This window comes from Sinohyriopsis cumingii, chromosome 3, assembly GCF_028554795.1.
Source record: "Sinohyriopsis cumingii isolate HCF-2022 chromosome 3, ASM2855479v2, whole genome shotgun sequence".
Classification (NCBI taxonomy): domain Eukaryota; kingdom Metazoa; phylum Mollusca; class Bivalvia; order Unionida; family Unionidae; genus Sinohyriopsis; species Sinohyriopsis cumingii.
Window position 1 is genome coordinate 30,643,019 of NC_142963.1, and position 12,958 is coordinate 30,655,976.

At 34.1% G+C, this 12,958-nt stretch overlaps 1 protein-coding gene across 8 annotated transcripts in view; it reads left to right on the plus strand.

Moving 5' to 3' along the window:
• Nucleotides 1-5,359, plus strand: part of LOC149802620 (inositol polyphosphate multikinase-like) — an 87,853-nt gene extending 82,494 nt beyond the window's left edge. For all 8 annotated transcript variants that reach the window (XM_089951937.1, XM_089951934.1, XM_089951939.1 and 5 more), the window contains one exon: nucleotides 1,277-5,359. In XM_089951937.1, coding sequence (XP_089808063.1) covers nucleotides 1,277-1,797 — 521 coding nt within the window. In that variant the 3' untranslated portion in view covers nucleotides 1,798-5,359. The remainder of the gene's footprint in view (nucleotides 1-1,276) is intronic.
• The last annotated feature ends 7,599 nt before the right edge of the window (nucleotides 5,360-12,958 follow it).

A 12,958-nucleotide genomic window follows, 5' to 3' on the forward strand; every position in this document is an offset into this window, starting at 1 on the left:
CATAGGGTAGTCACAATACATGCGTTAGCAGCATAGGGTAGTCGCAATACATTGGTTGGCAGCATAGGGTAGTCACAATACATGGGTTCACAGCATAGGGTAGTCACAATACATGGGTTAGTACCATAGGATAGTCACAATACAATGGGTTAGCAGCATAGGGTAGTCACAATACATGGGTTTAGCAGCATAGGGTAGTCACAATACATGGGTTGGCAGCATAGGGTAGTCACAATACATTGGTTAGCAGCATAGGGTAGTCACAATACATGGGCTGCAGCATAGGGTAGTCACAATACATGGGTTAGCAGCATAGGATAGTCACAATACATGAGTTAGTAGTATAGATCATGTTACACATTACATAGGGATTAGTAACATATGATTGTCACTTTACTAAGGCATAGCAGCATAGGGTAGTCACTTTACACAGGATTTAGCATCATTAGGTGAGCTTGTACTAAAATCTACTTGCCTAATATGAGTAAGTATATAAGCTCTTTGCATTCATTATAATTAAAACATACTATGTCACTTTAATAGGCTAACACTCAGGTAAAAATGACTGGACCATTTCTGATATACCTTGGTTTACTGATTGAACATCAGGCTGACTGCATTTTCCTCAACATCAGAGGTCAAACAATACAAGCAACCTAAATTGGGAAAAGATCAATGATAATTCAGTTGTATTTGAATTCAAAGGCAACAAGATTTGGCAAGGATGTAAATAAACAATGTCACAGGCTAGAAACTGTGTTAAATACTGTATAATCAGCATATATGTCAGGTACTTAAGTTATAAATTACTGTATAGACTTGCTTATAAGTCAAGTCGAACTGCAAACTGCACAGACCCAGATCACCAGCATAATGCAGCAGCGATCGAGGTCTGTGAAGTTTGTTTAGGAGTAATCAGGAGAAGAAACAACATAGACCCTGCTCTGTGGGTGCCTTATACTACGGCAGGTCATGATCATTATTGTTTGTAGTTTGTCTTGACTTATAAGCAACTGTACACAGTTTGTTGTAATTGATATGTTTGGAAAGATGAATGTGCATTGTATTGATTTCAGGCAGGTTTCTTAATTAAGCTAACTCCTCTGTAAAATGATCATCCTATGCTGCTTCCTAATGGCTTGAGAAAAAATTTCATGGTTTTTTTTTTAAGTGGATGCACTTGGGCTTTACACTCCAACATCATTCCAAATACCTATCATATGATGTGAAAGGTGAGAGGAAACATGACTAACAAGTACTTTTCTATTCATTTCAGGGCTTGGGACATTCTTTAACCTGCAACAGTGCCTTAGAAGAGATGCAATTCAAGTTTTGCTGGAAAAACTGAGAGAAATTGAAAGTTGGTTTGCCTCACAAACTATGTTCTCTTTTTATGCCAGTTCCCTCTTGCTGGTCTACGAAGGAGACATGCCATATAACAACTTTTTATCTCCTTGCATTCAATGTCATGGTACGGAGGACAGCGGTTGTGGGTCCTCGGGATGTGGGTCTACAGAACTGGATCAGAATGAGGACTCGTCAGGTTGCACATTTGAATCAGATAAGACAGATGACAGTTCCTCCATTAGTATAGAAAACTCCTCCTCTGTGATAAGTACTTCTTTGAATGATATCAAGATGGAACCATCTGAGGACCTGCGTAATGATGCCATAGCAGATGTAAGAATGATCGACTTCACACATGTGTTTTCCCAAGGAGAAATAGATGAAAATTACCTGTTCGGCTTGAGAAACTTAATTAGTAATTTAGAAATGCTGCTGGAATTGCCATCATGATTAAAGACATGTAGTCAGGATAGTTACCATGGTGAATTTTGTAGTTATGGACGTTTACCTATGTAAACATTGCAGCCTTAATATTTATACAAAAGCTTGACATCTTTTATGAACTATTTCTTCGAAAGGCAGTCTGGAGAGTGTTTTACTTTTTTCAAGGGGAGATAAGCCAACCTTCAGACGAAGATCATATATAGCTATGAATAGATTTAGCACTTCACATTGTCGACTAGTAATGTAGCACTGATGAAAAGCATTCCACTTGTTGCACTGCATGAAATTTTAGATCTGTTTATATAAAGTAATTCAGAGATAATTGTAATGCTTTTTTAGAGTTTGTTTTGTATCAGTTTGTTTAGTTTTTGGTCATACCTGACTTGGCAGAAAGTAAAAATTATGCATATAGCTTTGGTTGTGTCAGCAATAGTGTCTTAGAGTTATCACTAATTTTAAGATTCTTTGTAACTTTTTTGGAAGCCATATGACAAGCTAAAAATGTTGCTGAAAATGTATACACTTTCTAAATTCACCACCTCAGCTTAATTTCTACTCACCCCATATGTTTCACTGAGGATTTTAATCCTTCGTTGTTCATCTTCTCATCTTCCTGAAAGATTACAACAGATATGATTCCCTCCCTCAGTCCTCTCCGTCTCTTGAGGGGTTGAGGTGTGCTTCACCGAGGATCTTAAACCTTCCTCATATACATTCATTCTCTTGAAACATGAAGACAAATGTGAAACCCTCCCTCAGTCCTCTCTCCCTTTTGAGGGGTTGAGGTGTGCTTTGCCCAGGATCTTAAACCTTTCTTGTTATAAGCTTATTCTCTTGAAACATCAAAACAATATCATTCTACCTCGCTTGTTGTAGATGAAGCTCAGATTACAAGTAGAACTGAGTGATGGCTGGCTGGCTGGCTGCACTAATGGATGGATTGTTGAAAAACTCAATGAAAGGATTATTGCAACTCTAATTGAATGAATGTTTTGATTATCCTCTTGTTCATCATTGATTGATTCAAGTGTAGATTGTCAAAATGCCTCACCGGTGTTTACTTTCTGTTTGCAACAGCATTTCCAGTTAGGCTAATATTACTTAACAAATTAACTGATTTTATTTTAGGCATTACAGTACAAAAGCTAGTATCAATCACATCATTCAAAGAGTGTCTTTATTCTTCAGATAGTGTAAATAGATACAAAGTAAGTGTGTATTTCGTTGATTTTAACTACATAAATGACAGAAAACTTTGAACTGGTTCTCATTTCTCCATAACCAGCTTGTAACCAGAGCATGGCAATAAATGAGAAAGACCTGTGACGGCTTGCACAGTTCTAATGGGTTTTGAACCAAATAAGATTGATTCAGAAATTTTCAGTAATGAAAATGTCTTCTAGAATACACAGTGTATACTGTAAACAAATTTGCATCACATATTTCAGTTTGTTTAAGGTGTTGGGCAGTTGATCTTTCAATCCTTTTATTCAAAATATATGCACAAAAGTATGGTCATAATATTGGGCAGGCAAGATGTATTGCTGGGATAAAACTACATTTTTTTAGCACTCACCAGTTGTAGCATATGATTTGCACATTGTTCATGCCTTGACTAAATTTCACACTCAGAGAGTGCAACGAAGTACTATAAAGTTTTCTTGTGCTGTATACTTCATAAACAAATTGTGCCTGTTTTATTATTGATCAACCACAGCCAACCTACTTGAGGTTTAGGACAAAATTTTTGCAACAGGAGCTTTAACCCCAGAAATATATATCCACATATTTACAACACTGGCTTGAAAGACAGGAATTTCTATCAAATCAAATCAAATATGTTAGGCCATCATTGATTGGATGCTTTATAGAATTAAGCCAATCACAAGTCAAGATGCTTTCAGTGTCAGTAAATGGCTGAATGCAAATATATACAGCAACAAGCTACTTGATTGGTTGATATTAACCTGTTAGCAGAATTCTACTATAATCAACATGAAAACACTTCCTGCTGCCAGACGTTTACTACTAAAAAACACTATTGATTGTTTGAGTGAAATCTTGGGAATAAAAAGTGCTAGGAGACACATCTTTCGGCAATATGGACAAGTTGAGTTCAAGTTCTTTTCATCTGGATTGCCTCACACTTGCTGTGGCCAGCAGTTGAGTGCTGTTTTTATACCATGCATCGTTTCACAAATCTTTCTTTTTTGGTGTTTAAATCCTCCAATATTAAAAAGCATCTTATTTCCCTATTCAGAAAATGTCTTCTGTGCAGTTGGATAATATGTAACAGGATTGCATGTGTTCATTCAGTACACACTTGATAGAGAGTACACATCATTTGTTTTGGGTATGACCAAGAAAAAGGGATAAGTATAACAACACACTAAGGCATCAGTGCTCTGAAATTTAATGTTGATGCATGGATGTGGCAACACTTACACATTGTCTTACAACTGAATTTTTTATGTAAGAATTTGCATCAATGCATGCCTAATTTAAACTTTTCTGACATTATAACCATAAATGTACATACTTGGGACCTTTTAAAAATGACCACCTCTGACCAAATTAAGTAGCTGGCTACTGTTTACAAGATATTTAAGGAAAATTTGTGATGGGACTAGGTAAATCTCACTATTGTGAGTGATGTTTACATGGAGGTGACCACAAAAGTAGGTTTGATTATTTATTAGACCGTACTAATGGAATACGACTATTATTTGTGTACATTTTATTTGAGAACATACCGTCAAGGATTAATCCCCCCCGCAAGTATTTATCTCCTGCAGTTGTCTGGAGCAACAAAATCTGTGTAGAAAACCAATGCTAAATGATAAGCTATTAGAAAAATATATAAATAATTTTGCTACTAATTGCCCATCAGTGTGCTATGAATGAAGAATTTCTTTTCTTTTCACTTAAGATATAAAAGTATCATTATCAGACTATGCTTTGCTTCATCAGGTTGTACCCTGTATCAGGTAATTTTTACTGCCGAAAATTATCATATAATTTAACTAAAATGGATGACCGAAAGTTTTGCATGCTGATATTTCACAGATATGTGGAACAAGTAAATATGTATAGTACCAGCACATGTAAATATTTTATGCTGGTTAACAGAAAACCTAGACACATTGCAAATTGTCAAAGTTGTTAGCACACAAAAAAAAAACACTCATTATATCCCATATTTCTAAAAGTGTGGAGAAATCTTGGGCAGATTCAAATCTTTAATTATTAAAATATTTTCTGTGAGATGTGCCTTGGTCCTCAACTCTTTCCTCATCTCATGCAATTTGAATATTAATAATTTCATCTCAAAATGTTACCAAGTAAATGTATACTGTTAGTATTATAGTTAATGATATATTTGTTGCTGTTTTACATGTAAAGATTACAATGTTGATATATCCTTTTTAACTACCATAGTTTTCTATCTTGTTGTGCATGTATTATTTATTGTGTGCAGATGATCATTATTAAAAAGAAAATATGTAAACACTAATACTACACTTGGTACTGGATATTTTTATAATAAATAATTTGTCAAAAAGTTTAATTTCTTGTATTATCACTTGCACCCTTGTGTAAACTGTTTTAAAGATGAATAATAAAACCAGACTTGAAGGTATATTCATGAGTTGTCTCCCTTGTTCAGTTGTACTGTGATTTGGATGCAAGTATGTAAAATCATACATGACAAGAACAAAAAGTATATGTGCTAATATGAGTTTAGAGTAAGATCTGGATATAATATTTTTTTCAAGGTGGGGTGGTGATTAATGTGTAATTTGGTTGGAAAATATATGGAGCTGAGCCACAATGCAACAATTTTAAATTTTAATTTGATTTTACTCCTGTGTTCTAAGACTTCTAATTTCCTCATAATGAAGGTCACTGCATGCATGATACTACCACAATTCATATTGTGTAAGCAAGAACAAAATAAACATAATTAGCTTATTTTTTCATGGATTAAATCATTGTTAATGTCCCATTTTGTTGATAACATCATCCATGATTACATAATAAAAGAAAAGTAAATGCACAAATTTTCTTATTTGTTTTAACCTGAGAATCTATAGTTTCGTATTTTGCATAGTCTCAAATTTATAAAGAAAACGAAATTTCCATGTTTTCCTCACTGGTTCTAGTGGCTATTTAAAAATGACCTTGTATATCTTAGGTATTGTTAAAAGAACGTTTAATTTCCTTTACTTTGGTGTTGACTGAAGGGTGTATTTTTATTTCTAGAGTTTATTTTGGTGTATGATTGATAGGTATATAGAGTATACAGCTTGGACTTACTTCAGAAGTGCACCTATAAAAAAACTTCTAGCTCATCTTGGTCATTTTCATTTCACAGACTTCCGAGGTAAATTATGCAAAAAAAGCCAATAATAACTTTTTTATTAATACATTTTATATAGCTGGTAATTAATTCATTGCACTTTCAGAAGCTGGTATTCTCTAGTTTGGCAAAATTCATTTTTCATATTGTAATAACTGCTAAAGATAGTGTAATTTAGACTAATTCAGGCTGATTTTTTGAGCACATGGTAGCAGTCATTTGGTCCGCTGTGTGCTTGGATCATACACAATGTCATAAATACCATATCCAATGAAATTTAAGCCACAGTACGTGAATGTTGTTGTTATGGTGTTTAACGCCATTTTTCAGCACAAAATAAGCTATACATGGCGGCCAGTATAAATGGTGGAGGAAGAACCTGGGGAAAACCCCGGAAAGAACCACCGACCCACGAGAAGCTGCTGGCAAGCTTTGTTATGTAACCACACTGGCCGAGGTACGTGAATGTAACGTAGAGGTATGAAAACATTCTCTCCATTGTGTATCTTGCAAATGTAAGCAACTTCACCTTACACCTATCATTATGTTTTAAGTTCTTAATATCTGTAGAGCGCTTTCTTATTGTTTTCGGAAATCTAGACGATCTGGAGGGCTAAATAGCTGTTTCGACTGGATGGAAGAAAATTACGAATAAGCGCGTTCACTGTGAATGTTAAAATGAATATCCCTGTGTTCAGCTTATCGGTATTTAAGACAAACCTATCTGTTATAATCAAGATTAGTGGTCAGTGGGCTCTAATAAAAGAGGTTTTAAATGATTTAGACACTCTTTACATTAGATTAAGATCCGCTTAATTAATTTGACTTATATAAATACTACATTAACTTGAAACTCTAATGATTATGCCCTGAGATGTATATGATGGAATCGTTGATTCCCAAACGTAAAGCATCTTCTAAAGTTGTACATATAAAATAAATAAAATGGCAACAACTGTTAATACTCTCTTCTCTTCTGATATTTTTATTTGATTATTTAACGATATAAATTGACATCGATATTTTTCAAAAAAAACTGCTCATATCTGCTTTATATCAGAGAGCATTGTTTTGACGATTGTAGCAGATGGGAGCCGTTATTTTTGTTTACGTATTCGAACAGAAAGCTACATGTGAGTTGTTCATTAGCTTGACATCATTAGGTTAATTTTCCTTCGATTTTCTATCGGCGAAAATTACTTTTGTATTATAAAAAAAAAAGAAAACATCAATCATTACACTTATTTAAAAGTCAGTGCTATCGTTAACTTCTCATAGAAGAAGAAAAGTTTAATTTAAAGAAACATTCTGATTACAGTCCGCGTGGATTCGTGTCTCGGGATAGGCCTATGTAGGTACGTGAGAAAGCCTGCCAGTGGTTTTCACATATCGCCTTTGTCCGCGTGGGTTCGAGTCCCGGATCAACCAACGTGGATATCTTTTCTAACTTACCAGTAGTTTTCTGTGTGTCGTTGGTTCTTCCTGGCGTCTTCCCTGGTTCTTTCTCCGCTGTATGATTTGTCAAGTGCTGAAATATGGCGTTGAACCCCACAAAATAAAACCAAAGCATTTACTAAATAACTTAATAACATGTGTAATTTAGTTATAATTCTATCAGTAGCTGATAACTTTATCCTCTTAGAGTTTTTTTTATATACAAATATAAACCGTATGTTATTTTCTTATATTTTGGTTTCTCTAATGGGTGAAATGACATTCTATATTTTTCCCCATACTCATCCAGATAGTTTTGCACGTGTTGAAATAGTATAAATCCATTGAAATTTTTCTAAAATCATTTATAAGAGAAATAGTTTTGTAGAGTGTTTAGATCAAATCAATAAACATATCTGAAATATTATATTACTAAGTGTTGACGGGGCCCCGAGTGGCCGAGTGGTCTAAAGCGCTCACCGTTACGGATCACTGCCATCTCACCTCTGTCTGCGTGGGTTAGAGTCGCGGGTTCGGCCTATGTTGGTATGTGAGAAAGCTTGCCAGTAGCTTCTCGTGGGTCGGTGGTTCTTTCCGGGGTTTTTCCCGGGTTCTTCCTCCACCATTAATACTGGCCGCCATGTATAGCCTATCTTGTGCTGAAAAATGGCATTAAACCTAACAACAACAACAACTAAGTGTTGACTCATTGTTCTGAGTGATAATACATTCAAACACAGTGCAGTGCATGTGTGATAATACATAAAAAGCGAGTCAAAAGATATAATATTTTATCTCGGGATTTTCTCTCCAGTATAGCATTGAATTGCTAGCTACACATCGGAATTTGCTTGATTTAGTAGTTTAGTGCTGTGCATACTCTTAGAAATATTCAGGATACATTTATCTTCATAAACAGGTCCTTTTATGTCCAGAGTTACAGGAAGACTGCTTGTTTTCCTTTCGTGATTTTAGGCCTGTTGAAGTAAATCGGTATACACAATTACAAGTGATATTGACAAAGACTGCATATGCGGAGAAGGTACAGTACTCAAATCGTAAATAAAAGATATCCCGAAAAAATATTATGTTTTAAAATAACATGAAATGTGTTACAGGTACGGATCCACGAGGATGAGCAACAACATAGTAATGAGCGTCAAACAATCGGAATGTTCTCTTTACAGCTAGATGGTTAAAAATGTGGCCTGGAGACGTTCGAAATGCAGAAGCTACCGAGGGCTTCGATTAGCCCTCACCAGAGGTTCCGTCCCACAAACAACTTGCCTATTTATTTACTCCCCTCCCCCTACGAATTTTTACCAAGATAATAAAGGCAGAGTACCTTGCCCAGAGACACATCAATGCAGCCGATCAAGGGACATGCATTGTTTAATATCTCGCTGTTTTGCTACAGTTTGTGTGTTTGCATATTTTTACATTACTTTTCCATCTTATCTTTTATCATAAAAGTGTAAATGACGAAGACGCTTTATCTTCATGGAACCTATATAAAATGAAGTTAAATATCAGCCAAAAACATGCTGTCCAGATTATGACCTAGTATAGCCAGAGTATTTCCCTACATCTAAAATAAATTTAACAATAAAAATATGAGAAACAAAATAATTATGCATGATTTATGTTTTCCATAATCAACGATTAGTTACCATTGATTATTTAAATGTACATGCAGTTTTCTCGTTACAATCAGAAACTCTTTTGACCTTCTTGATGGTATATTGGTTTAAAGATTTAAGAACACAGAGACACAACCCTAGCTATATTCGAATATTTTATCATGCGATACATATAGTCTAACATTTTGGCTTATTCCAAATGAAATTCATGAAACTCGTCGAACACACCCAAAAGATGGAAATTATTCGATTCGTTCCATACGTTTTATTTGAAATGAGCACTCCTATAAAATCATAGGTGCGGATATTTATCACTATGTAAAGGCCATGATCCATATCAATAGATCAAAGTAAATAATGCTGTAAATACTATTATTTATCCTCAAGATGGAATTTATACGAAAAGAAACGCACTGTACAGTTTAAAGTACTGATATGAAATAAAGCAGTAAGTCATATAAAAAGAGACACGCTGTAAACTCTAATGTACCGATACGAAATGATGCAGAAAATCATATAAAAAGAGACTCTTTACTGATATGAAATATTCAGTAAGTAATATACAACATAAAGGTGCCTGATTACTAAATCATTGATTGTCACTCAGTTAAACATTGTGCATAACAAAGTCTCACGTCTTTAATTGCTCACTTAAGTATCCAGTGCTTTCAAAGTAATCCATTAAACCTACAATTCATGTATGTGATAAGTTATGACGTGGTTACGAACACATTCACAGACACAGGCTAGCCTAACACAATTTTTTAAAGAATTTTGCAAATAATATAAACCGCGCATGGAAAACAATGCAGGCTGTGAACTTTTTTTGATGTAAGCCTAGGAGAAGTTGATAATTCTCTTCCCCGTCCTCTTTTGTCTTCTCCTGTAGGTAATTTGCTTTCCTAAAAGCAAAGATTTCTACGCAGTTCGAAATGACGTGGTCGTTACATAATGACTAGACACTTTTTCACACTTGTATTTGCAATGTCCCTTTTTCGAAGATATTTGTTCAACTAAAGCTAGGACAAGAAAATGCAAACCAACTAAGCAATTTTAAAAGATAAATGCTCCAACATTTCACATTTCACTCAATACACGCGGGAGTTACAAACCGCACTACTTCTCAGGGTCCATATTTTAAATTTGGATTCCCGTTTCGATCCACACATAGCGTACTTCCTATGTCCAGATTATACTGACACGTTCTATAACCGAGGTTAAAGTTTGTGGCGCATGCGTGTGCGGTGGTACACTCTAAATTTTCATGACAAGGCCTTTGTGGCATGCATATTCCCTTCTCACAGGAACCATCTGGGCAGCCGTATTCACAGTGCATCTTGGGATAGCAAATTTTTTGGAAGGCACAGAATTCATGTGGACAACATCCTTCGGAACAGTAGCGATACTGTAAGAAAGAAAAATATTTCAGATGTTTCATATTTGTTGATAATCAATGTCATACAAATAATCAATCACTATATATATATATATATATATATATATATATATATATATATATATATATATATATATATATATATATATATATATATATATATATATATACATATATACATATATACATACATATATATATATATATATATATATATATATATATATATATATATATATATATATATATATATATATATATATATATATATATATATATATCTGTGTGTGTGTGTGTCTGTCTGTCTGTCTCTGTGTGTGTGTGTGTGTAACTTCCAAAACTCAGCAGCAGCGAGCCTAAACATTTTTCGGGTAAAGTTCTAAGGTCTTTTAGAGCTTTCTAGGTTGCAAGCACAAAAGGCTTTCTACCAGGACAGATCAAATCCTTCGAATAATGCCGAGTTTTCGAGAGATCGATGTTTGAGTTGAACTTTTCTATAACTTTTCGTCGTATTTTGAACACAGTGGTCGTGTACATTTTGTACAAAGTGTTTGGGCCACTCATATATAGTGCAAGGATGTACACAGTGTTTGGGCCACTCATATATAGTGCAAGGATGCTAGGGATATGGGATATGTAGATACAGTATATTATCCAATACCAAACTATATGAAAATATTGAAATTTAACCACACACAAAAAAGATTGGTGACATTGTCAGTTTTTTTTGTCAGTGGCTGACAGTTCTCGTACGGATAGGAGATCTTTTCATTAGCACTTGTAAATGCATCTATTCTGTTTAGTTAAAATCTCTATACCACAAATGAGTATTTACTAATGAGTGTTGCATTTCTTTTAGATAACGGCTATTGCGAATACTACGGTTTTGGTTGGTAATTCAGGATGCTAATTTGCCTTTCTTAATACAATATTAACATTCTGAAAAAACAGTTACGGCAAGCTTTAAATGGTTAATTTTTATATAAAATTCCCAAATTTGTTGATCGTTTTAAAAAAAATACTAATACTTTATTATTTTAAGACATCTTTATTTCAGTTCTTCAAGGCTCGTTCAAATTTACACCATTAAATAAAACGTTTATGACCTACCTGAATATTAAGTTGGCGAAAGATCAACCATGTGTAGGAAACGGATACATGACCTATGGATACCTTTGGTTGGGTGAACCCCGGGCAGGGTGCTTACCTTGCCAGAGTTTATATACAGTAGAACATTTGTCGGTGTATCAACTTCCGCCCCGTGAGACAGTTTTTGCTAATGTCGTTGAGAAAAGCTTTTTGATGATATACCCTAAAAATGGATTTTTTTTTCTTTCAAAAAAAAAAAAAGAAAGCAAATACAATTTATATAAAAAAATGTTCAACGAATATTTTCAATATTTTGTTTTCCAACCATTGTATTTTATCTTCTATACCTTTTCAAGAATTATAACATCTTTACAGTTTATTTTTTATATTTTGTACAAAGTCGTGTTCCTTTTTTGTTACAAAGATTTATTTGTGTTTTAAGGCACATCAATATTTGATTTTCACATCATGAGGAGACACGAGTAAATTACCCTGTCAAACTTCACATCCCCGAAAATTTGCCTCGTGATAATATATAATTGAAGTGTTGCTATGTCTTAAAACAGTTGATACAATTCTCCAAAAATTCTTATCATTCAATGATTTTAACAATCCTTTACCTTTACAGTTTTTATCAAATTTAATACTCGAAATGATGAATAAAGTTTTTAGAAGAAGAGACCCAGTTTGAGGTAGTGGAGGAGCTGCCCCAGTCCAAATTATTTTGTTTATACTGAAACAATGGAAACGTTTCCTAGTGAGTTTTCTTCACCGTTAGATGATTCCAGCTATGATAGGGAAACGCTTTAACTGCAGCAGACACCTATTCTACTCGTTAACCATTCACACCCCACCCCACACCAATACTAAGTTTGCATCCTCCTCTGCCTAATTTCATTGTGACTTGAAGTCACCATATCAAATCCACATCTTCGTTATGACCCGCTCTTCAGGACATCTTGCCTGTTTGGACTATTTCGCTTATTTAAAATAAAGAAAGAAAAGTTCTTTTTTTTTTTTTTTTTTTTTTTTTTTACTGTGCATCATTTTATAAATAAAATTAAAATAAAATTAAACAAAATTATAAAGAATTTATATCACACTCATACATTTTTGTTGACTAATACCTTATCAGTATAATGGTTATTGTAGGGTATCATTAACGTCATTGATGTTTTTAATTTTTTTTTATATCTTTGCTAAGTAGTTGAGATTTCCTGAAAGCTTCATAAGTGAATATGCATTAGT